General features: G+C 47.3%; 1 protein-coding gene across 4 annotated transcripts in view; it reads left to right on the top strand.

The window, feature by feature from the left end:
- LOC147693097 (sodium- and chloride-dependent creatine transporter 1-like) overlaps window positions 1-25,886 on the top strand; it is a 364,792-nt gene that overhangs the window by 168,201 nt on the left and 170,705 nt on the right. For all 4 annotated transcript variants that reach the window (XR_015300094.1, XM_086939340.1, XM_086939341.1 and 1 more), the window contains exon 2: window positions 1,824-2,069. Coding sequence is in view for 3 of the 4 variants with exons in the window: in XM_086939340.1 (XP_086795466.1) it covers window positions 1,824-2,069 (246 nt within the window). In the remaining variant the exon portion in view is untranslated. The remainder of the gene's footprint in view (window positions 1-1,823; window positions 2,070-25,886) is intronic.

Raw genomic sequence — 25,886 nt, 5'->3', positions numbered from 1 at the left:
AGCCAAATATAACAGAACCCTATACCCACAGATACATATTATCATTATACTACAAATGTATGTTAACATATGCCTGTGTTTAAGGAAATCTCACCCTGTTTAACTCCCCATGCGATCTGCTCAGTGGTTGGCCTGGAATTCATGCAAAACAGCATGGAGTCACTCAGAGGCCTACAAGCACTTTTCTGCCTTTTTTCACACTTAAATATGAATATAGACAGGAAATACTTTGGGCCACATGCATCATCGGGACATTTTGCGATTCCTTATTTGCGAAAAATAGGGAATCGCAAATAAGGAATCGCAAAATGGGATGCATTAATTTATTCGCATAATTTTTGAGATTCGGTGAAAATCGCAATTTTTACCAAATCGCAAGGATTATGCGAATTCTAAATTGCGATTTCGCAATTCCCATTGATTCCTATGGGCTAAAAGGCTCATAGGAATCAATGGGAAGACATTGACATTTTGCGAATTTCTATTTGCGATTCACAAAATGTTCATGCATTACATTGGCGCTGGGGGGGTCCAAATGACCCCCCCTGCACTCCTGAAATGCATTTTTAAGTGCATGTTTCACACACACATGTCCTTAGGACATGTGTGTCTGTAACATTACAGTGTTTAAAATGCAATTTTGAGCATTTTTAAACTTTTTCGCAAATTACCACGAGGTTCAACCTTGTGGTAATTTGCACCCCCTAATTGCGAATTTGCAATTTAAAATGCAATCATGCATTGCTTTTAAGGAATTGCAAATTTGCGATTCCTTAAAAGCAATCGCATTTTTGGAATTCGCTAAAAATAGCGATTTTCCAAAAAATGTTTGATGCATCCAAAAAAGATATTTAGGAATCGCAAATGGCCGAATTTACCGATTCGCACCGTTTGCAACTCCTGAATATCTTCATGCATGTCCCCATTTGTTTTTTGTCTGAATTTATCTGTAAAAATCAGTAAAAACTGAGAGCCTTAATCATGGAGTACAGGAGCGGTGCCGGGTACGACCAGGGGGTGGCACAGGTGCAGTAAGTAAGTCACTTTAGGGTTTAAGGATCTGGAGAGAGGATTAAGCTTTACATTGGAGTTTTTAGAATATAGACCTAGATGGGAAGCAGTAGATCACCAATTCTATTAACGCGCAGGGGCAGTTCAGTCGCTTGTGCAAGTTGGTTTTTTTTAGGGGCGGTTGTCTGTACAGCATTAGGCTTGGGAGAGTGGAGGGCTTGGAAAGTCCATTACAAATGGTGAGTTAGAAAGTATTCTGTCTGAAAACATCTCTTCAAGAGGAGACTTATCTATTATTGGTGTATTCACCATCAAAGGTGCAAAATGCTATTCTGCTTTTTTTTCTGCAAATGTGAATTTGCAACTTACTTCACTACTGTACCTGCAAAAGAGTTAGTTTTATTGACCTTACAACCACCTTCTAGGATTTTTGCAGATTTTATTTGTCCTGCAATGAAAGAGGAAGCCTTGCACATTTTGAAGGTAAAGGTATATTTAAAAAAAACTTTTAATGATGGTTGAAGACAGAGTGTGGAAAATGTGTTTGATACTAGGTTAATGTATTAAGGTTGGCTTTTGATGATGGGTCTGTACACTGTTAGTCAATTTTGCATCTGGTCCCTCACACTCTTCATCATTGGGCCAACTAAAATACTGTTATGGCCATTGATTCTTCGATTAGTTGGCCAGCTGGCTAGAGGCCAGTTCTGAGCCATTTGTTCTGCACCAACTCATTTTTCAGGCAGGTTGAAATATTCACCGTAGGAATCTGAAGTAGCTCAAGATGTAATTAAAATGTTATATTTTTCCAGAGGGTGGCGGGTGCTCTGATGCCCCGGAGACGGAAGGAACGGATTTGGTGGGCGGCAAAGACGGTGTTCCTGATGAGAAGGCGGTGACGACCCCTCTCGTGGTTCCTTTGGGGTCTGTGAAGATCCCGATTCCAGAGCGGGAAACATGGACGCGACAGATGGACTTCATCATGTCTTGTGTTGGATTTGCGGTGGGGCTTGGAAATGTGTGGAGGTTTCCGTACCTCTGCTACAAGAACGGAGGAGGTAAGGAGGATTTTGGCTATTGTAGACTTTTGTACATAGTTTTTATGTGTATGTATATGTGGGTTTGTGTATATGTGTGTGTATACACATATATATATATATATATATATATATATATATATATATATATATATATATATATATATATATATAATTCCGTTCAGCACTTTTTGCTGTAGCACTGCCTGAAGAATTCCATGGAAAATGCATGGGGATTTTGGGTTTTGGGACTCCCCTTTTTTCTCGGGCTCCACTTCATAGTTCACCCCGAAACTTTCCATGCACAAACTAGTCGAAGTAGCACTTTTTTGGTAAGTTTTATGGAGAATTGTCTGTTATTAGCATCACAAAAAATGCATTTCCTATGGAAACACTGACCTAACTAGAACTACCCATTGGGGACCGCCACTGGGTAATATGTATAAAGTATTACAAACACAAGTGAAATGCGGCATAAACAAACAATACACACAGCCCCCTAAGGTTAGGACTCAATAGGTGACATTCAGGCTAGACCCCACTAGTAGTCGGAGTCTCTGGAGTCCTACTCCTACTCTGTTAGAAATGTCAACAGTGTTCAAGAGCTGAAGCTCTATCTGACAAACCAGTTCCCGAGGCTTCTGGCTCTTTGATCAGTCGTACCCGCACAGTTTGCCTGACTGGAGTCTCCGAGAGCGTCTCTCGCAGTACAGTGGCACAGCGACTTACGGTTACGGTTCCCATTTGGTGCTTGGGCCCCAAGGATCACACAGCATCTTCTACTCCCCAACCAGGCTACGATACTTGTCTTGTCCGGTGGCCCTACTCTGCAGTACAGAATCACCACAACTGCTCCTCACTCAGGCTAGGCCCTCATCGGGACAGCAGCCGGCTCCTCTTCATGGCGGCCCTCTATGGCATATAATTTATTTTATTTTTATTTTTATTTACTTGAGTTTTATACAGCGCTGGCTAGACCCGAAGGTATCAGAGCGCTTTACATGAGGAGAGTTACATAGGTTACAAGTTACACATTGTTACAGAAGGTACGTCAATTACAAGTTACATCCGTTGGTTCAAGGTAATGTAGAGGATAAGGGGGTAATGTAAAAGGGCGACGGGGAGGTAGATTAAGCGGAGAATCGGCACAAGGAAAAACAGAGCAAGTAGGAGAGAGAGATTTAGTGGAGAAGTGTGGCTCAGGGGTTAGAGGCGGCAGACCCGGAAGCTGAGATCGGCCCTGGACCAGGGTTCAATTCCCCGCCTCGACAGGGCTTGGGCTCAATAATTCCACGGACTCGTTAATTCTCGCTCCGGTGCCTTCTCGACTCACGGGTTCACACTCTGCGACTCTGGGCAATAGCTTGCTTAATCTCCACAATGGCCCCTCGCGGCGGGATGCCTGGCTTTCACCTTGTGGATACCCTGCCGGGGTTATCTCACAGGGGAATACCAGGACGGGTTCCCTAAGCAAGCGCTTAGATACCTGCGGTGTGGGTGATTTGCGCTATATAAATACATGTACATTTACATTTACATTCAGGGGAAAGAGGAAAGGAATGGAGGAGGTTCCCGACTTACACATCACACACAGGCAACGGCCCAATTGACGCAGCTAACGTCTGGCGGTACCCCAGGTCATCGACATGAACACTGCACACAGGCAATGGCCTGATTGGCACAGCTAACTTCATAGTAGCCCATCTGACATATGGGACGGCCGACTCGCAGACCACACACTGGTGATGGCCTGATCGACACGGTGGCGATGCTGACCTGGGCTTCTTTGCATCGGGCCACTCTGGCATACAGGGTCAACCACTTGAACCTAAACACTGGCAACAACCCATTCGGTGCAGCAGCAGTCTCCTCCCACCTCGCTACAGAGATCCACTTGCTAGTATCCCCCACTTGTCCTCTTCCTCACAAGACTCACTGGTTTTGGCAGGAACTGGGGCTCCAGGCTCCCGGGTCCAGTGGTCATGGATACCCTGGGTGATGTACCCCCACCCAGCTGCGAGGCTGGCCGCCCTAGCCTCCAGCCCTGGTCACAGGCAGACGTCTTGCAGAGCTTTTCCTCCTCGCACAGCTCAACTGGGTGCTTGACAGTTGACGTTTTTGTGGGCCTCGAGCTCCCCTTCTTATAGTCTGTTTCCAGACACTAGATGTGATCTAGGGTCTGAGTCTTTGTTTGTGTTGGGCTGCTTTCTTACCTCTGCTGCCCTTCCTCCAATAAGCCGTCTGACACAACAGGAGCAACCCCAAACCTGTTAGCCCCACAACCCAGGCCCTGGGAGTGACTAGAGGTTCACACCCAAATGTCAGCCACAGTGATGTGTCACAAAGGGTACCCCAGAGCCGCAGCCCTACTCTTTATGATTCTCTTATCAGCCCCATTTCACGCCCAAAATGTGTCCAAACCCTTTTTCAGTGATCTCTCTGATTCACTGTGCACCCTTTGAAATGTACTGAAGAGGCTGGCTGCCCCTTACTCCAGTGCGTCCCGCCCAGCAATCCACAACTCTGTTGGAGTGGGGTATTCCTCTACCTCTTAATGCTTCTCTAGTCAGCCCTTGGTTTCCTAAAATGGAACCCAGAATCTTTGTCTTGTACCATTCACAGGCACACATGCAGCCAGCACATGCATACAACACCCACTCCCACTGCACATCCCTACAGTATAACTTGATGTTGGCCAGGGGTGATTTAAGACCACAGCTGACTTTTACATGAGTGAACGTGTAGGCCTCAATCCAGTGACACCAGTAAAAAGGTCCTTTCACTTCTACTGATCACAACACAGAATGTGGACAGCACCACGCTTGTGCTGCTTAACTCCTGGTAAAGGCAGCCTTTCACCACTATGAGGGAAGCGCTTCAGGCGCTCTTCCTGGTTCAACAAGACTGCAATCTGTGAAACAGGCCTCTGTCATGCTGCACACGCATGATCTGTGTTTGCACATGATGACAAGAATCCGCACCAGGGATCCAGACCTCATTGCAGATGGGGCACCCAGGCCAGGGGTACACGTCAGTCACCACGCGAGGGATTTTTCCATCCCAACATTAACACATGGAATGAATTTTTGATGTATAGAGGCCGACTTTCTCCGTTGCACGGGCTTCGATGGACGGGCGTCTTGCTTTCAAAGACTACAATGTGTATGATGATCCACCGTTAGGAGCAACGCCCCCAATTTAAGTTTTATACACATCTTTGAAGTTACAGACATTAAAACGGGTTTATGTGATGTTAAATTGTACATCTAGTGTGGCATGGTGGTAACAATAACTGTCACATTGATCGCACGTGGCCCTGCATACTTCCTTAGAGAAGTGTTTGGTTGTAATATGACATGTAGGAAGAGCTGGGTGAGGTGAGCGTTTTGGTCGTTTCGTGGTGAACATGACGTGGTTCCTCAAGGTTAAAGGGCATGCGGGATATAAATTGTTCTCCTGCAGCTTTATTTTGCCTGGCAGTTGTTGAGTTTAGTGTCTCAATGATGGATTGTCTTGTTTTGCATTGCGCTGGACTAGTTTCAGGGTTTACTGGCGTTTTCTTGGCGTTGTTTCGGTGTCGCTTAGACCCAAGTTCTACGGTCATCTGAAAAGGAGGTGATTTTCTAGTTTCCTTATATGGACTGGGAAAGTGTTCAACAGCCTGTGATAAAGACCTTTCCTTTGAGTATTTCCTGTTTAGTTTATTCATCCTATAGCTATGGGAGCTTACTCACACAGTCTACAAAGAGGAGCATGAAAAGTCTAAAATGAGCGCTCTGAAGCGAGCGAGAACCCTGAGCATCACCACAATTATATCTCCTTCCTGCTAATTTAAAGCTCAGATCGGCGTTAAAGCGAGGCTTCTATCATACAATATAGCTGACAACAAAGGGCCCAATTCAGATGTTTGCAGACTGTGTTCGTGCAATTGCCTCGGAGGAGTACTTTACTTCCATTAACACACAAAAGGAGGTCCTAGGGGAGTATTTTAATGACCCATCTGCTAAACCCCCTAACTATCAATAACACCAACAAAAATTAGCAGTGAGTCAAAGGCTAGAACAGTCATGTATCCAACTGAAAATGAGAAAAGCTAATACTGTGAGCGAGTTCCCATCAGTCCACCATCGAGACCGCCCTTCATCATCTGGGATCTCTTACTCTGGATAACACATGGTGACCCATAAACTACCGACTGCAGATGTTACATAGACAGGTAGAAAGGGTCCCAAATACATCAACTCAGATGTGACTAGGGTGTGTCACAATGTGGGAACTGAATAGCAGTGCTAGAATGAAAAAAGTGCAAGTGATGAAAGAAAAGAGAAAGCTCTAAAATTAGGTAGTGAGAGGAGAAACAACTTTAATAGATATCCTTCCACTCCTAAACTAATAAAAAACAGTGCAAGGTGTAGTATAAAATATTGACTACTCCCTGAGATGATAGGTCGACATGTTTCTGCAGTCACCGGAGCCAATAGGTCTCCTGCTGCTTCTTCAGGACCTTGAAAGTGCTACTGCTATATAAAAAGTGAAGATATCACCTGATAAGTGCGTCTCCCCAACTGTAAGTCCCAATATTCAGCCGGGAAATAATATGGATACATGAAAGAAAAAGCAAACAAAGGATAATTTTCTACACTCGTTGTTACCTTTAAAGAACAACATTGTGATGCGAGCACGTCATTACTATTATCTTTATTGATTGTGCCTTATGTTTGCTTTTTCTTTCATGTATCCATATTATTTCCCGGCTGAATATTGGGACTTACAGTTGGGGAGACGCACTTATCAGGTGATATCTTCACTTTTTATATAGCAGTAGCACTTTCAAGGTCCTGAAGAAGCAGCAGGAGACCTATTGGCTCCGGTGACTGCAGAAACATGTCGACCTATCATCTCAGGGAGTAGTCAATATTTTATACTACACCTTGCACTGTTTTTTATTAGTTTAGGAGTGGAAGGATATCTATTAAAGTTGTTTCTCCTCTCACTACCTAATTTTAGAGCTTTCTCTTTTCTTTCATCACTTGCACTTTTTTCATTCTAGCACTGCTATTCAGTTCCCACATTGTGACACACCCTAGTCACATCTGAGTTGATGTATTTGGGACCCTTTCTACCTGGCTATGTAACATCTGCAGTCGGTAGTTTATGGGTCACCATGTGTTATCCAGAGTAAGAGATCCCAGATGATGAAGGGCGGTCTCGATGGTGGACTGATGGGAACTCGCTCACAGTATTAGCTTTTCTCATTTTCAGTTGGATACATGACTGTTCTAGCCTTTGACTCACTGCTAATTTTTGTTGGTGTACTTTACTTCCGCCATGTTGGGCACTCCGCCCGCCACATTTAGTGATGTCCGCTGGCCCAGCAGGGATCTCTTGCATTTACAGGAACCGCCGTCACGGTGGTTCCTGTAAATGCAATGATAGTGTACCTTACTGCTCCATCAACATGGCGGCGCCGCATGGCACAGTTTCAATTATTTCTTTTATTTTAAAGAATAAAACGTACTGCAGGTCTGCCCGTCTGTAAATCAGGTTGGCGGAAAGGGAACTCCATCACAACCCTTTCCAGCAACATCTAAATAAGGCAGAAAGTGCCTTTATCTTATCTTATGAAAACCGTGTCCTGCCACAACTCGTCCTATGGACCGCAATTCTCCAAAGCTATTAGTAGGAGCCTCACTATATGGGCGGAGCTGTATTGGTTTTGCAAAAACATTAGTTACTTTAGAATGTAAGTGCTGCAAAAGTAGCTGTAGATGGCGGAGGCGGAGAGCTCCATGGAGTTGGTAAAGGTGGATAGTTGACAATGGAGGCAAGGAGACGGGTTTCTTACCTTAGTTTATCCCATAAACTTGGACACAGAGTTTTATTAGAACTGTTTGAATAGCTGTTGAAGCTCCAGAATACATTTAAATTTTATCTAGGATAAATCCAATATCTTTCTACCAAATGCTTTGAGTTCTGGACCACATTATTCCTTATTTCCACACAATGAACATTCATGCATTCAATGCTAGGTTATAGAAACCGCCCCTTGTGGAGGCAAGATCTACATTCCAGCAGCCCATCTCTCGATTCTAAGGTAGCCCTCCGCGACTGTGAACGGTCTGGGACTAGCCAAAGTCCAAGCCAGAAACCAACCGATCATTCAGAATGTGGAACAGGGTTCACACTCTTTGGTTAGGAACAGACTTCAAAGAGTTTAAAAGTCAAGATTGTACTTCCAAACTTGAAAGTAGAAATGGCACCTTTTTAATAAGTTTGCCAAGGAGACCGCCATAATCCAGTTCCAAATTGAGACCCAAGGAGCAGTGCAGATGTTCTTCAACTTGTTAACTTTGTTTCTTTTTCAGCTGCACAGTCATATTTTTCATCTTTTTCCTAGTCCAGCTAGTCTCACTGTGTTGCTCTCAAATTAGGTGGATTCTGAACCTGTTCAAAGCTCTACATAAAAGACGTCAACTTTTCAGCCATTCCAACCACGGGTACCTTGCCGCTGGCCTTGAGTTGGGCCTACAATGCCGCTGGGTTTACACCAATGGTGACTTTCGATTACAGGAGAGATCCAACACAGTGAAACTACTGTCACTTAGTGACTATAGCATTGCTAGAACATACTTTTATCTTGTAACCTCACACAATTCAACCAGGAGGAGTTTCTTCCACCACCCAGTGTCCATGTTTGTACTCTACACATGCATGGACATTTTGTTTGATTACACATGGCTGACCACTCTGTTCCCTCACATGGTTGTGTGACCCAAGAAACTGGTATGAACTCCGCCAGGAGGTTTAGGGGAAAAAAGGTCAAGGTCACTTGTATTGACCCTACAACAGACACTAATCCCACTGGCTATGACCTGGTCCCTATGTTCCTTCTTTGCTCATAGACCCACCAGAGGCCCCTGAAATCCACACCTTCTTGCTCCACAGAAGTGGTGACCATATTCATCAAGCCACACCAAACCACGTGTGTCTTCCAGGTTACATGCCTGTTCACTGCTGCCCCTTGCCTGCCTGCAAACCACAGCATCTCAACCCAGACTTGTAGGGAAGAGCCAAAAAGATGAGCAACAATTGTGTGACCCCGTCAGGCTCTGGCAAGGATGAACACCATTGAGCTACACACCCAGGAAGAAATGACACCATGCGCATAAAAGCACGTGCCCTTCGCTGCGTCCCACGAAGGAGTAATATGCTGATCACCATGTGGCGACACACCAGTGAATCCTCTTTGCATCACCCTCCAATCCTGCAAATCTCCTTCCTGTCCCTTACACTCCAGCCAAACCACTCTTCAACCCTCTACCTGCCTCTTAATCCCCTCTCCACTGCTCTGTTCCTACCCCCCTGCACTGCAAACACACTGTTCATCACCCTACACTCTGGCCTTTCCTCGCTCCATCCCCACTGGACTCCTTCCATTCCCTTTTTTGCCCACCCCATCCCCGTACCCCTTTCAACTGTTTCTCCAAACCTTGCACTTCTGCTTTCTCTTGCACATCTTCCTGCACTCTTACCAATCCCCTTATCAGTCCCAGGACTGCTGTAAATCCAGTTTATTCCTTGCAAGCCTGCCAGTCACTGCCACTCCACTCTTTGCCACCTGGCACTCATACCAACCCCTTCATTACCTCTTGTATGCTTGCTAATCTCCTGTCCATCACGCGACAATCCCACCAATACCATATCCATCTCCCTGCAGTCCTGTGAGTGTTCTCATGTAGTCCTCTTCCCACCCCTCTGTGTTCCTGCCAATCAATCAGAACATTTAAAAAGTGCACTACTTTCCCGTGAGGGTCTCAAGGCGCTTGGGGGGGGGGGGGGTAGGAGGGAATGCTGCTACTGCTCGAATAGCCAGGTCTCTTGAGTAGTCTTCTGAAGGTCAGGAGGTCCTGGGTATGTCGTAGGGGGATGGGGAGGGTGTTCCAGGTCTTGGGGGCGAGGTGGGAGAACGATCTTCCGCCAGAGGTCGCTCTTCAGATGCGGGGGACTGTGGCGAGGTCGGCGGAGCTGGTGGTTGGGGTGTAGCAGCTGAGCCGTCTGAGGTATGCTGCTCCGGTGTTGTGGAGTGCCTTGTGTGCGTGGGTGAGGAGCTTGAAGGTGATCCTCTTGTTGACAGGGAGCCAGTAAAGGTCTCTTAGATGGGGTGTGATGTGGCTGTGCCAAGGGATGTCGAGGATCAGGCGTGCAGAGGCATTCTGAAAGCGCTAAAGTTGTTTCAGGAGTTTGGCCAAGGCTCCTGAGTAGAGGGCGTTTCTGTAGTCCGACCTGCTGCTGAGGAGGGCCTGAGTGACCGTCCTTCTCGTTTCGGTGGGGATCCACCTGTAGATCTTGCGGAGCATGCGGAAGGTGTTGAAGCAGGAGGACGAGACGGCGTTGACCTGCTTTGTCATGGAGAGGGTAGAGTTGAGGATGAACCCTAGGTTGCATGCGTGGTCGGTGGGGGTTGCAGCTGTTCCCAGTGCGGTTGGCCACTAGGAGTCGTCCCAGGCCGAGGGGGTGGATCCGAGGATGAGGACTTCCGTCTTGTCCGAGCTTAGCTTCAGTCGGCTGTTCTTCATCCACTCGGCGACGGCCTTCATTCCTTCGTGGAAGTTGGTTTTGGCGGTGTGGGGGTCCTTGGTGAGGGAGAGGATCAGCTGGGTGTTGTCGGCGTAGGAGATGATGTTGAGGTCATGCAGTCAGGCGACGTGGGCGAGGGGTGCCATGTAGATGTTGGACAGTATTGGACTGAGGGATGAGCCCTGGGGTACGCCGCAGATGATCTCGGTGGCTTTGGAGCGGAAAGGGGGGAGGCAGATGCTCTGGGTTCTGCCGGAGAGGAAGGATGTGGTCCAGTCCAGGGCCTTCTCTTGGATCCCAGCATCGTGGAAGCATGTGCGTAGGGTGCGGTGGCAGACCGTGTTGAAGGTGGCTGACAGGTCCAGTAGGATGAGGGCCGTGTTTTCCCCGTTGTCTAATCCCTCACTATACTCCTGCACACCTGCCAATTCCCACTCCATCATAATGCTCTCCTGCCAACCCCCTCTCCATCACACTGCTCTCCTGCCAAACCTCTCTCCATCATAATGCACTCCTGCCAATCCCCCCTCCATCGTAATGCAATCCTGCCAATCCCCTCTCCAACACACTGCATGTTTGCCAATCCCCTCTCCATCACACTGCATGTTTGTCATTCCCCTCTCCATTGCAATGCACTCCTACTAACCCCCTCTCAATCACAATGGACTCCTGACAATCCCCTCTCCATCACAGTGCACTCCTGCTAATCCCCTCTCCATCACACTGCATGTTTGCCAATCCCCTCTCCATTGCACTGCACTCCTACCAAGGTTTCCCGGCACCTACGAACAACGTAGGACAAGAGTTACAAGCAGGAAGCTAAGTAAAAAAAAAAAATTGATTAAAAAGCCATGTTTTTAAGCCTTTGCGAAATTTAAGGTAGTGCTTTTCTAGACTTAAATGAATTGGTAGGGAGTTCCAGAGGGAGGGAGCCAAATAAGCAAAGGACCGTCTTCCCATTCTGGCTCGTTTGATCCTGGGAACCGGTAATTTGAATTGATTAGAGGAACGTAGTAGGCGCGGGGGTGGTAGTGGTGCATCAAAGTACAGAGACAGTGTTTTTTTCTGTGCATATAGCAGAGTGCTTTGAATTTGGCTCGATTGTCGATTCTTAGCCAGTGTAGTTCCAGGAGTGAGGCTGAGGTGGAAGCCATTCTGGGAAGTTGGCATAGCAGTCTAGCTGCAGAGTTCTGGACTACTTGCAGCTTACGGAACACTTCCTTGCTAGCCCCCAGATATAGTACATTGCCGTAGTCCAATCTGGACACTATTAAGGCCTGGATGACAGTTTTTTGCGTGGGGGAAGGAAGCATCCAAAAAATTTACCTCAGCCATTTGAGAATAGCAAAACAGGTGGAAGCAACTTCAGTCACTTGCTGCTTCATCTACAATTGGTTCTTTGATAACGTCCAGGTTACGGGCCGACTGTGATGGGTCACCCATTTGAGGTGGCCAATAATGGGGGCCCCAGAGATTTTTATTTTTACCAAAAATGAGGAGTTCAGTTTTCCCACCATTTAGTTTTAGTTTATTTGCGTGCATCCAGTCAGCAATCTTTTTTAATCCCAGCTGGGGAGAGGGTGTCTTTGAGGTCTCCTTGGAGGAGAGCGAAAAGATGAGCTGGGTGTCATCAGCATAGGAGTATATTGTCAGCCCTGCTTGCTCAGCAATAGTAGCCAGAGTGCTAACGTAGATGTTGAAGAGCAATGGACTGAGTATGGAGCCCTGGGGGAACTCCATACAGGGAAACCTGAGTCTTGGAATGAGCACTTGAGGAAAAGACCTGAAAGGTCCAGCTAGACAGGAAGTCTGTTATGCCCCTGGATTGGAGGATTTTTAGGAGAGCAGTGTGAGAGACCGTGTCGAACACGGCCCTTAGATCTAATAGAATAAGTGTCACCGTCTCTCCTTTGTCGACCGGTTGACGAATGTTCTCAGTGACTCCCAGAAGTGTCGCTCCTGTTGAGAAGCCTGCTCTGAAGCCCGATTGGGACGTATGGTGGATGTTTTGTGCCTCAAAAAAAATTGTCAGCTGGGTGTTTATATGTTTTTCTAGAATCTTGGGGAGGACCGGAAGTAGGGAGATGGGGCGAAAATTAAAGAGGATCTTAGGGTCAGAGTGGGCCTTTTTTTAGGAGGGGAAGGACCATAGCGTGTTTCCAGGCTGCTGGAACCTTTGCCTCGCATAATGATGTGTTAAGTAGTTCCATGAAAATGTTGAGTATAGGTGGGTCCAGTTTTTGAAGTATAAAGGGGGGAACCGGATCATTGGGGCAGTCAGATTTAACGCTAGTGAGAAATGTCAAGTTGGGTCCATTTGTCTAGAAGGACGTCGCTGTTGGCTTGAGTGACTTCCTGTGGGAGGCATTGTTTTGCAAGGTGATCGGGTTTTGAATTTATTAGTGGTGTCGTCTGTTTGTTAAATTCAGAGTAGATGTTCTCGATTTTCTCCACAAAAAATTCCGCCAAAGCATCACATTGTTTGGAGTCCAAACTCGGAGGTTCGGGCTGACAAGTGGCACCAGATAATTCCTTCACTACTTTTGAACAGTACTTTAGGGCAGTTTTGTGAATGAAGAATAGTATGATTGGCGTGCTCCGCCCGAGCAACACTGCACATAGAGTGATGGTTGTTTAAGGCATGTTTGTACATGGATTTTTTTTTCTGGCTCAGTCTTTTCGCCATCATCTTTCTAAATTTTTACATTTCCTTTTTCTAATTTTAGCTTTTCTGAGAACCAAGGGGCTGGAGGGCGATGAAAATTACGTTTCTTGATAGACTGTGGGAGGCAAGCATCAATGGAAGAGGTTAGCCATTTATGGATGACCTCATTGTCATCCAAGTTAGATATCGAGGTAACCGGTATTGTGTTGTTAAGAAGGAGGTTAAGTCTGTCAATATCAAGGTCTTTCCAATTTCTACGGTTACTTGACCCAGAGAGGAGAGAAGATCTTTTGGGGTACTGTTCATGTTTAATCTGGAAGTTTACCAGGAAATGATCGAACCAGGGAATAGGAGTAGAAGTGTTGCATGAGATAGTGGTAAGGTTGGAAAAAATAGGATCTAATAGATTTCCAGCTTTATGCGTAGGCCCTGAGTTGTGGAGAATGACATTCAAAGCAGCCAAATGGGCAATGAGATTAGAGTTAGTGGGGCAAGAAGGTTCACAGAGGATCTACATGCACTGTTGATCACACAAGCGGATTTAATCCCAATTCCCCCCATATCCAACCTACTCCTCTCGGATGGTTCCTTCACACTGCAGCAGAAATGCGCCTATAAACATTTGTTTATTTATTAAGGAGTTGCATACACTGTTATCACGATCAGCTGAGAGTCCCTGGGAATGGAGTGAGCGGTTCCTGCGCTGCTGCCGCGTGAGAGTCCCCGGGAGTGGGGGAGAGGTCCCTGCGCTGCTGCCGCGTGAGAGTCCCTGTGAATGGAGTGAGCGGTTCCTGCGCTGCTGCCGCGTGAGAGTCCCCGGGATGGGGGAGAGGTCCCTGCGCTGCTGCCGCGTGAGAGTCCCTGTGAATGGAGTGAGCGGTTCCTGCGCTGCTGCCGCGTGAGAGTCCCCGGGAGTGGGGGAGCGGTCCCTGCGCTGCTGCCATCAGCTTTGTCCCTGGGCGTAGAGGAGAGGTCTGCATCAGCGAGGTTCCAAAGTTCCATGACTGATGTGCTGGGAGGGTGGTGGGCAGGGGTCCCAGGTCTAAAGACCCAATAAACAATGCCCTGATGGTGAATGTAGGAGCCCTGCCCTTTTTCGCTTATCCCAACTGTAGTAAACTGAGCTGCTTGCAAATGCCCCCCCCCCCCCACTTTTAGCATATTTTGAGCCACTAGATGCTGTGCTAGTTGATCTGAAAGTGTGCTGTGTCCTTCTAACCAGGCCCAGTATCAGTGCTCTCCCTCTACACTGCAAATGGGAGTTGGTGCACTCAATTAGCAAGTACTTTTACACTTCTGTAAGGCCGTAGTATATGGTGTCAGTGGTACCCTGGGCAGGGATGTAAAAGGAGTACCAGGACTGCAGCCCTTGTTATGCCACCCCGAGTGACCCGAGTGAAACCAAAGTCTGCGGGTGTGCCATGTCAGCCCTGCATGAGCAGCTTGCCTGCTCGAGTTCAACGCTGCACACACCCCGTGTGACAGGGTCACCTCACTGCATTTAATGTATGCTAGTCAACTCTAAGGTAGGCCTCCTATAGCCCAGGAGGCAGAATGCATTATATTAATTGTGTGTGTAAATATATGTACAAGCATACATTGCCCTGTGGTAGCATTCCATATGCAATTCTACCGCAGGTGACAGATGGCCCATCGGGTAACATGGACTGGCATATGGGCATTACCTATATATCCAGCTCCATGATGGCCAGGCCCATTTCTTTCGTGTTTGGTGTCAAACACCGTGCTTTTTAACCCCTGACATGGTGGTGGTGGCGAGGTTTAACCAGCATGCACCTATTTTTTTTTAAAATATATTTTTATTGCAGAGTTATAAACCACAGGATACAATTAGTCAGCCAGTTCACTCGTGACATCCCCCCGTTCAATAATAAAACACAAATCGTACACAGCCATTCAGCCCGCATCCCGGAGGCCGGGCGGCATATCACTCCATTCAAAAGGAAATATCACGGTGCACGTCCCATAGGGACCATGGTTGAAATATTGTTTTACGTATCTGCTTTTACCCCACCACCCTCAACATCGCTCCCGTCAGCCATCCCAGTGGTAATCAGTGGTACCGCCCATGTCGGGACCTGCCCTAGGCGCTATAGGTCTATCATGCCTGGCCGCTCCCCCCAGCCATTCCTCACTCCACACAGTACCCACCATCCTAGTAGATTCAAGGTGCCCTAGCGGGCCACCATCTATTGGCTTCCGACCCACCCCAAACTCCCATTAACCAAACCCCCCAAAGCCCCCCCCCCCCCCCTTGGCAACTGCTAAGGTGTATGCCTCGTCCCGTTGAGTTGGATGGATCCACTACAGTGCGGGTTATAATACTTTTGTGTTCGCCCCGCGGTGTACACCGGCTTAATTCTCACCATCCTCATCCTCTACCAAAGAATCACGCAAGGCCTGCACCACTAACTCCCATGCACGCGCCGCATCCAATGCCTTCTCATTCCCCATCTTGACGGCCTGCTTCATTCGGAGCACACTTTCGCAGTCAGACCACCGCAGCAATTCACTCTTCCATCTACGCAGTGAGGGTCCCCCCCTGGACTTCCAATGCCACGATATTTCCCTTTGCGCCAATATCAGACCCAGGTCAATGAATTTGCTCGTCACCTTAGTGTGTTTGGTGTGCGGGAACCAGAGCAGCAGACACGCCGCCATATCGAATTCCACCTCCCTGTCAGTCACTTCGTTCAGGAGTTCCCCTACCTCCGCCCAATAGGCCCCCAAGTGCGAGCACCCCCAAAACAAATGGTCCATGTCCGCTCCCAGAGACAAACACCGTGGGCATTGGGCATCGGGCATCCGGCACCTGGAAGTACCGCTGTAATTTCTCCGGAGTTAAGTAGGCCCTATGAAGCACATAGAAATGTACTTGCTGAAAGCGCGCATTTCTCGTGCCCTTCCACGTGCGCCGCAGGATGTGGCCACATGCCGTGTCCGGTATGGGCCGGCCCACGCTCTCCTCCCATTTAGTTTTGAGCCCCTGGAGCGGTTCCAGTCCCTCATTCAGCGTCCTATTGTGGAGGCACGTCACAGCTTTGAACGTACCTGCCGCCATCACCACTTACTGGCACGCCATAGTCGTCAGTTCCATGAGCCCCCCTTTCCAGTGCTTCTGTATGGCAGCCACCACCGCCGCGTGTAGGAGGAACCCCCCCGTCGGGTAGCCCAAACTGGTCCCGGAGCGCTTCAAACGGTGCCAAAGCCCCGTCTATGTATAGGTCGCCTACTACCTGCAGTCCGGCCTCTTCCCAATCCAGCAATGGGGACCAATCTCCCCCGTGCGGCAAGGCCGTCAGCATGCCGATCGGGATCTCCGGTGCATAAGGCCGCGTCGCCTTCGCTCTCCGAAGGCTCCTCTGCCAGCACAGCCGGAGCGTCCGCTCCTCCATGGTGAGGGCCCGCAACTCGAGCCTCTGTTGCATGATGATATAGGACAGCCCGTGGCGTTGTATCCCCGGATCCCGGTCCTCCTCTGGACCCCGAAACACCCTAGCCACGTTCTGTGTAAGGACCTGCAACTGCGCCGCTAGATAATACAGCTCGAAATCGGGCACAGCCATGCCCCCTTCTATCTTAGGGCGAAGTAGCGTGCTCAGGGCCACTCTACGGCAGCCATGCCCCCATAGGAAGCCAATAATCATTGACCTCAGGTCTCTAAAGACCCCCTGAGGAATCCAGACAGGCAGCGTCCGGAAATAGTAGAGGAAGCGGGGCAGCGCCACCATTTTTAAAAGTGCGATCCTACCCAGAACCGTCAGCGGGAGGGTCGACCAGAAAGACAAGCTGCCCCTCAGTGCTCGGACACATCGACCAATATTGCCCTCCAATAGGTCCGCAGTCGCGTGGTAGATGCGAACTCCCAGATAGGTGAAACAAGATGGCTCCCATACCACGCCCAAATCGCCGCCGGGGTCGGGCGATCCCGCTCTCAGCGGAAACACACAAGTCTTCGCCCAATTGACCTTAAGGCCCGATAGCTGGCCAAACTCCGACAACAGATCCATCGCTCCGTCCAATGCCCGCGCCGTGTCAGCGAGGTACAGGAGCAAGTCATCCGCATATAGCGATATATAATGCCACCACCAGCATGCACCTAGGTGCTCAAGTTAACCTAGTGTTCTCATGCCTTTGTCGGGCTTTTTCAAAGGTTTGCCGCCAAGACAGAAGTCTAACCTCCTGCTGGGGAGTGTGTGCCTCTCTGAGGTCAGAGACAGACCTGTGTCGGCACGAGGTGACCCCTCCGCCCACACAGCATGGCTAGTGAAACCTGGCATGGTGTCTGTGACCCCAGCATTAATGACCATAAACCAAAATTCCTCTTACGTTAGCACTGGCCTGGTCTCCTAAAAAACTGCTGATGAAGTGAGTTGTGGGCAAGAAGTCTGCTGTGCCCGCGTCTTTCATCCAGAGTCTTTCAGTGCAGATGAGGCTTAAATCCAAAGAAGCCTCGGGTCGCGTCTTTTCCTCTCTGCCCTGCCAGTCTGCTGTTTAGGAACACGGGGAAGATGGGCACAGACAGGAGCAGAGAAAACATGGAGGCACAAAGTGGCACATGCTAGAGGTAAACTCCAATCTGCTTTTAAATGGTTAGTAGGCTTGCAGGTGCGACTTGGAGGGTGCGAGTGGAGGCAAAGGGGAGGTCTGTGCAGATCTTGGCGTCTCCGAGCCACAACAGTTTCGAGGGTTGCACTTTTAAAAATGCCCATGACGTCAGCTAAGACATAACTATGAAAAAGGACAAGCTGTCGAACTTGTCTTGTGTGTGCATATTAGGGGTGGGCAGAATTTACATAGTCGCGCTATGCAATGCTCTGCGAAATGGTAAAGAATCTCCGCAAGCACGCAGAGTTCCGTGAACACGCAGAATTGCTTGCCTCCTATTCGTGATGCTTTTTTCCTGTTCGCAAAAGCGGTTTGTGTGCTTGGGGGGGGGGGTAATTTCTTGTGAACACGCATTTTAAAAGCGAACAATCAAAAAATTCAGTGAAGCCGCGGAATTTTTAGCAATTCCGCGTTCTCCGCTGAACTACTCAAATTCCGCAAATACCGCGAGTGGAACGGAATTTACCGCCCAGGCCTGGTGCATATATCACAAACTGCACGCACATCTTTGGGATACGGTAGGTCAGACAGAGGTATCATGGAGTCTCTGACAAAATCGAGCAAACTTACTGTTTTATATACACATTGCATGAAAGCAGCATTTGGATTCCGATAAAATCAGATTGAAAAGGGTCAATGTGCGAAATGGTGTAAGTAAACACTTTCTTGTATAGCATGGCCTCGGATAATTGCCAAGTTCTGCTTTGGTCGTGTATCTTAATGCAGACATTGCACTTTATAAAATGGATGCGTATCTCGGTCTCACCCTAACCATTTCAGAAATTGAACATAGCTCTTTGGAGCAGTAATAAGGCGCTTTTCGTTGCTTTATATCCCATGGAATCAGGCCTTTCCTTTTCTGTGCAATGTTGAAGAGGTATGTCCCTGCTAATGAAATTACAGACTTGCATGTCATGCTTCGTGCTGCATTGTTGCTCTGCATAATGACCGGTGCCAGTTCTCAGAGTTGAGCACTGTGCATTGTCCTTGCCATGCAGAGCAGTGAAATAAAGAAAGTATCGGTGGCGGCTCCTCGAGGGAGTGCTGCGGGGCGGTGGGGCGGGGAAGAGGCAGGGTGGGGGGTAGTAAACTCCGGCATACGGCAGAATAGAGTTAAGTAAAGAAATAAAATAATTTACATTGGGCGCGTTGCATCGCCGAGTTGGCATTGCAGTGTGTGCAACGTAAATTGTATTTATTTATTTAACTTTGCCGTTATTTTTCACTTTACTTGTGTCTTCTTGTCCATTTTGTCTTCCATTTCCCTTTCTTCTCACTCTTTGCCGCTCTTCCACTTTCAATCGGTTTTCTTTCGCTCTTCCTCTCAGTTTTCTTACCCAACCTCCTCCACCCCCTCTATCCTCTTTAAAGACCTTCAGCCTGCAGCACCTTTCTGTATGCATAGGTGCAAGCATCAGTCATTGCTCGTTCCAAGAATCCCCTTCTCCGAGACTCTAGTCTTCCAGGAGATGCTGCCTTCAGAGCCCTAAAGAGGTGTTTCTTGGACGCCGCCATCACTTAGCCTCAGCATCAAGGAATGAAGGGCATCTCATCCCTCCGCTCTTGTGACTGAGAGAGCACCAAGCCATTCCTTTTCACATCACCGGGTAGACACACCTCGCAGAAGACAACACAACGGTACATAGGTTACTCTAAAAACCAAAATGTGTTTTCCATAGAACAAACATACGCTAGTAGCACCCGCCCCATGGCTAGTTCTCCATGATACATACATATTATACCCGGGGAAGTGAACTGGCTCCAGTACCTTTCCTCTCTCTCCCTTTGATGTTTATCTTTATTCTAAAACTTCCTCATGGATAAGCGTCAGCGCTCTTGGAGCCCGAGAGCCTGCCACACCACATCGTAGCGCCATGTCCGTCATCCTATCCAATATACTACTCTGTGCTAACCAGACCATCAAACACGGACCCTTAGCTCCCTGGTACACACATGAGCTACAGAAGAGTGAAAGAAAAAGCAATGGAACAAATCCTAGGCAGCTGCAGAATTCAGCTCCATGAAACTGCAAAACCAAGACAACAAATCACCTGAGTGACACGACTCGGACACTGTGTGGAAGCGAGGAGCTTGTTAAAGCTGTATAATACTGCACACTACTCTAGTTCCCTCTCTTCAGTATCATCCTACTGGAAAATGGCCTGCAACAAGAATCTACTTAATCTTGAACAATTGCTATTAGAGGCATACCGACACGGCATATCTTGCTGATCATCGAAAACCTGTCCACCGTTCTGTCCCTGGACCCAGGCGTCCAAATGATCCCTCCCTTAGCATCAACATATCTCCTCAAAGAGACACAAAGAAACTCATCCTTCGCCACTGACGCCTCTTGCCCTCCAAAACAGCCCTAGTCTGCCCTGCCTGGAGAAACCCCGTCGGGACGATGCCTTATGAGGCGACTGGGGTCCAATCGTATAACTTTCCTAACTAGGAAGTTAGTCTGCAGGGCAATTGCCTTACAGGCCCAAGCACCTTTCAATCAACACCTGATCCAATGTGGCCTCCATCCTAGATGCAACACAGAAACTGGCCCGATCACGGATGCCTGTCTGCCTATGGGGATTGGATAAATGAGACCACTGCCTTCTCCCTACAGGCAACTTTCAGCCCCATCAATCACTGTGTTCTCCTCGCCTTCATACTGTCCACACCACCATCGTCCCACGCACTTCTCTGTGTTGATTCAGTTGATTTTAACCATACATAGATTCTAAAGGCCACACCAGTGAACCATCCTCTGCCAGTCTCCGCAAGAGTCCCTCACGGATTCATACGAACCCTTGTGAGCTTTAATATCTATAGGAAGCTCGTATTGGCTGCATGAACCTCACACACTGACCCGTCTGCAAAATCAATGAGCTTGCATATCGATCTCCATCAGTACTTGAAACCTGACACTTCCTCTTTCCAATAGCTTCCCTTGCTCTCAATACACATTTGTGTTGTTGCAGTTGATTCAGGCTGTGCATTTCCCTTGCTTCCAGAATGGTCTTTTGGGGTGAAGTATCTCTTAATTGTCTCATGCAAGGGTCCTTAGTTCTCTCCTGCCTCCCCCAAAGGTTGTTTCCTTTCTAAAGGTACCCGGAAGGATGATGTGCTGCCCCAGGCTCTTCGGTTTGCATTTGTATGCTTTTTTATGAATATCTATTGATTGCTTTCTCAAGGAAGGGCTGCTCATAGCTCCAAGGCAGCACAAAGACCTCCACAGACAGCTGAACTGATGGTATGTGACGACTGACTGATAAGTAGAAAGTCCACAGCATGCACTTACAGAGATTTATCCGTGTACTGGGGGGTGGGGGCTGGGGGGGGGATTGGTGGAGGTGAAAGGCGGAGAGGCATCTTGCCAAGTTTACGGGCTTTCAAAATCAAAGAGATGAGTTAAGAATTTCTTCAGACAAGCAACGGGGTGGCTATAAGTTGCTTCTTTTTGCTTTTGCTGATGCTGAACAGCATTGTCAAAAAGCTTTGGCAGCCAAAAGGTCTGGTAATGCCATTGAAAGGAGAGATCGATTGGCTTTGCCAATGCTTGTTTGACATCTGTACATAATCTTGTGTGCATCATTGCAGCTGATGCGCTTCTTTCATCTTGTGCGCCTCTTTCATCTTTGGTCCCTTTAGTCATATCATTCCTTTCATCGATGAAGCAGTGATCCCGACTTTTAAGAGCGAAGAGTATTCGCCTCGCTTCCTCGTCTTCCCGCGGCATTCAATCCACTGCACCAAACATCAAGGTGACGCACAAACAGACACACACACACATGCGGATGAACACACATGCACACAGAGACAAACACACAACTATTTGTCAACCTCGTTTATGTAGCTTGAGACTGTACCAGTGAGTTGACGAATGGATTGAGATAGATTTGGTTCTGCTTACCAAGCAACAGCGTCTCTAGACGCTTGCTTGTGCATCAACTAGAGCGTCTGCATATTGTTACATTTATATAGCACTTACTACCCCTAGGTGGGATGCTGAAGCGATTGTCTTCATGGCTAGCACGCTACACCATGTAGGGTGTATGTTTGGAAGAGTCTTGTCTTGATCCAGAAGGTGTCTGCATGACGCAGCCAAGTGCACCGGGTGCAACCACATTGTATCCGATAGAAGGTAATTGTGTTAGAGTTGTGAGAGCGATTAATTGTAAAACTGAGCATCACTTATGTAGTAAGATCATGTAGGAGGGGGTTAGAGGCTGCTACAAAGAGCAGGGGAAAGGGGTAGTACTCAGGCAGATGAAGCTGCTTCTCCATGGACAGGATTCTAGATGGGGCTTGAAGGCAGAGATGGATGAGCTGGAAGAGTGGTCCAGATTGTGGAAAGCTTGCGGGAGGAGAAGCTGCACTTGTTTTTGGAAGGTGCGGTGAAGAGAGCTTTTGTTTCTGGTTTCACAGTTTTCGAGAACCTGGATAACTTTTGAATGAGGTGCCTGAGAAGTATTGAGGTGTTGGGCAAACAGTTCCCTTAGTTAATAGGAGTCAAAAGGCATCCAACTAAGGGTGAAATGTTATCCTGTTTTGTAGTTGATCTGAACATTTTTAAGAAGCCTGTAGAACCACTCCAGTGTGACCAGTCCTCTTAGGGTGGTAGGTAGGTGGGTCGGTGAAGGCTGCTCAGCCGCAATGAAGTCAAGAAATTACCTGAGAAATTACTGTCTGCACAAGACCTAAAATGAGCAGTAATTACTTTAGGTGTTTTTACTTCTGGAGTTGATGTGTGCCACCTCAATATGTTTCCTGTAGGGAAGGGTTTCGTCCAGGAGAAAACCAAGGGATTAGGCCGTATCCCATGTTTCGATTAATTCCGGCATTCTTAACGGCCGCAGTTATACTTGGTGTTGCAGCTCAAAAAATTAGGTTGATGAATTTAATGTTATGAATTGGTTTCATCTATGTGTGACTGCAGTGCTAGTCGTATGTTGGAGACTGAGTCAGGAGATTTCAATTTAAGGTAAATGTGGGTGTCATCAGTATACTGTAGGCATGGAGGTATGGGATCTTCAGAGGGCGATGAGGGCTTCTCGGACCGCGAGAGAAGGCCTTCTTCAGGGATAATAGAAATTAGATCCATGTATTTGACACTTTTCTGTTTAGTTTGGGATGCAATTGTCTCTACAGTTGTACTGACTAGTTTATTTTATTTATTTATACATTTTTATATAGCGTGAACTTGACTCCAGAGGGCATCAGAGCGCTTTACAGATTAGTTAAATAAGTAGAAAATAGATAACGAAGAAACATAAATACTGACGATGTCCGTTGCAATCAGGAGTGGGACAGTGAGTTAGTACCTCCCAGATTTTGCTAATTTTGTTTGAGTTAGAGTGATTTTGTTGGAGAAAAAGTAAAAGCAAAATCATTGCATCTGGATTTCTGACCGACCAGACAAGGAGTTGTTGGTTTGTGACTTCAAGATTTCAGAAGATTTTTTTGTCTGTTCTTAGCGGAGTTGATTTGGGAGGAGGCTCAAGGAAAGAGGTTAGTCTATCTAATTTTTGCTTTTCATTTTCAGTTGGTTCAAGTATGGTGCATGGTGCAACCCTGTGCCCTATGTGGCTGGGCTGCCCATCCAGCAACTAGATCCTCTACAGAGATCCACCCTAGACGAGCCACACATCAGAGCAGAGATGCACACAGATGATGTGCAAAAAAAGACCCTGAGTGCTGAGGAGTTCTTGGTGGAGTTCTATAAAACACACTGAATGAAACTGGCTTCAAAGCTTCTCCAGCTAAACAAAGCGGCTAAAGAGGTTGGAACCCTACAGCTGACACTAAGAGAGGCACTGATGGTTGTCCTTTCAGATCCAGAAGCTGAAAAGCCCCAAGATGGCCACCAGCCTAGGATTGAGGAAATCAACTCTGTTCACCATACAGCAATAATGGTGGTAGTGTTTCTCAAAGAGAGAAAACGTCCCCACCTTCCGTTAATAACTATTCCCACTGAACAAGTTGTACGCGAAATATCAGAAGAGGTGCACTGAGAACCTGATAAGACACCCACCACCAGGGGTGTTGAACAAAGCAACTTAATGCTAGTATCAAGAATCATGGAAAACCAAGTTACACAAGCACCCTCTAAGTAATCAATTATCAGGAAATTTTCCGTGGAGTATTAGTTTTTCAAGGTTTTTACACCAACATCAACCATAAGTTCATTTGGAGTTAGAGAGCTTCAAAATATGGATCCAAAACAGTCGTACTTCAAAATCTTTATTTTCAAACACATTAAAAGTTTTCCAGCTTTGCACCGCCGACACGTGTTTCGCCTACTCAGAGGCTTTTTCAAGGCAATAGAATTTCTTGACTGGTGTGATGGTCGGGAAGATCTTATTAGTCAAAGGATGCAAGTGTGAGGTGTTGAAAGTAGGATTCCTATTAGGTATGGTAATCACAACGAGTTGTTCTAGGTATTGAGTCCACCATTATAGCTTCGTGATATTAAGCCCCACGTTGTGTTTTATTATGATATGGACAGTCATGGAAATATGTCTTAATTAGGTAGTGCGACTTGCTGCGTGGAGATAAATCACATATTCACATAGTCATGTTTCCTAAGGACCTTGATAAGTCTTCTAGCTGTCAGCATCGGGGCCGAATCTCCACTGCTAGGCCTACTTTCAACACCTCACACTTGCATCCTTTGACTAATAAGATCTTCCCGACCATCACACCAGTCAAGAAATTCTATTGCCTTGAAAAAGCCTCTGAGTAGGCGAAACACGTGTCGGCGGTGCAAAGCTAGAAAACTTTTAATGTGTTTGAAAATAAATATTTTGAAGTACGACTGTTTTGGATCCATATTTTGAAGCTCTCTAACTCCAAATGAACTTATGGTTGATGTTGGTGTAAAAACCTTGAAAAACTAATACTCCACGGAAAATTTCCTGATAATTGATTACTTAGAGGGTGCTTGTGTAACTTGGTTTTCCCTGAAACTCTGTTCACCAATCCAGATGCTGCAGAACAATACAGGGGTTTCAATTAACTCCTGCAAGCTACCAAAGACCTCAAAGACGCTGAAGCCTAAACTTGACACCCTAACTATAGAGATGGGACTCTTGCGAGCAGATCACAGAAAATTTGCCGACCCGGTGGAATCAGTGAAATCAACATTGGCGACCTTGTGCCCATCAATGACTGACATAAAAACACAAATAAAAGATCTGCAGAAAGCTGTGACCCTCCTAGATCTGAAAGCAGATGACGCGGAGGGCCGCTCGAGACACAACAATGTTACCAACATAGGCCTACTGGAAGGAGCGGAAGGCCCCAATATGGAGATGTATCTCTCCAATGTTGTTTACCGGTCAATCTTCGAGGAACAAGTTGCACTTTTTCTATGTTGAATGGACGCATAGAGTACCTGCCAGGAAACCACCACCCAGGACATCCCCCCAAACCAGTGGTGGCTAAGTTATTCAATTATTGAGCTAGGAAACACATTTTGCAGGCCTCTAGGAGGACCAGTGGCAAGTGGACAATTGAAAGGTGATCATATTCCCTGTTTAAACAACGGATGTTCTGAAATGCCATGGATCCTTGCTGGACATCAAATAGAAGTTACGACAAACGGGCATTACATACTCTCTCATGTTTCCAGCTAAGCTCGGGTGTTGTACTCAGAAAGTTGTCATCTTCAGGTCACTGGTGGAGGCCAGCGAATGGCTGTAGTCTTCAAAAGGGGTGGCACTGAACAGTGGCTCTGACCCAAGGGATAGAAGGGAGTGGTAGACACTGATGCACAGACCCCACAGAGCCATGAGGGGCAGGTCCTCTAAAGAGCAGGCGGCCAATGAGAGAGCCATGATGGTGTCTGAGTTTAAATTTCACAGTAACACTGACACTGTACCGGCTGACCGAAGCCATAGAGGACCTTGAATGGAACTGAGAGCTGGACCGGTTACCACTCCAATGACGTCCAATCAGATTATATGAATGGG

The sequence above is a fragment of the Lissotriton vulgaris genome, chromosome 9, assembly GCF_964263255.1.
Source record: "Lissotriton vulgaris chromosome 9, aLisVul1.2, whole genome shotgun sequence".
NCBI classification, from domain to species: Eukaryota; Metazoa; Chordata; class Amphibia; order Caudata; family Salamandridae; genus Lissotriton; species Lissotriton vulgaris.
The sequence above is the reverse complement of the archived record's forward strand: the minus strand, read 5'-3'. Positions and strand labels throughout refer to the sequence as shown.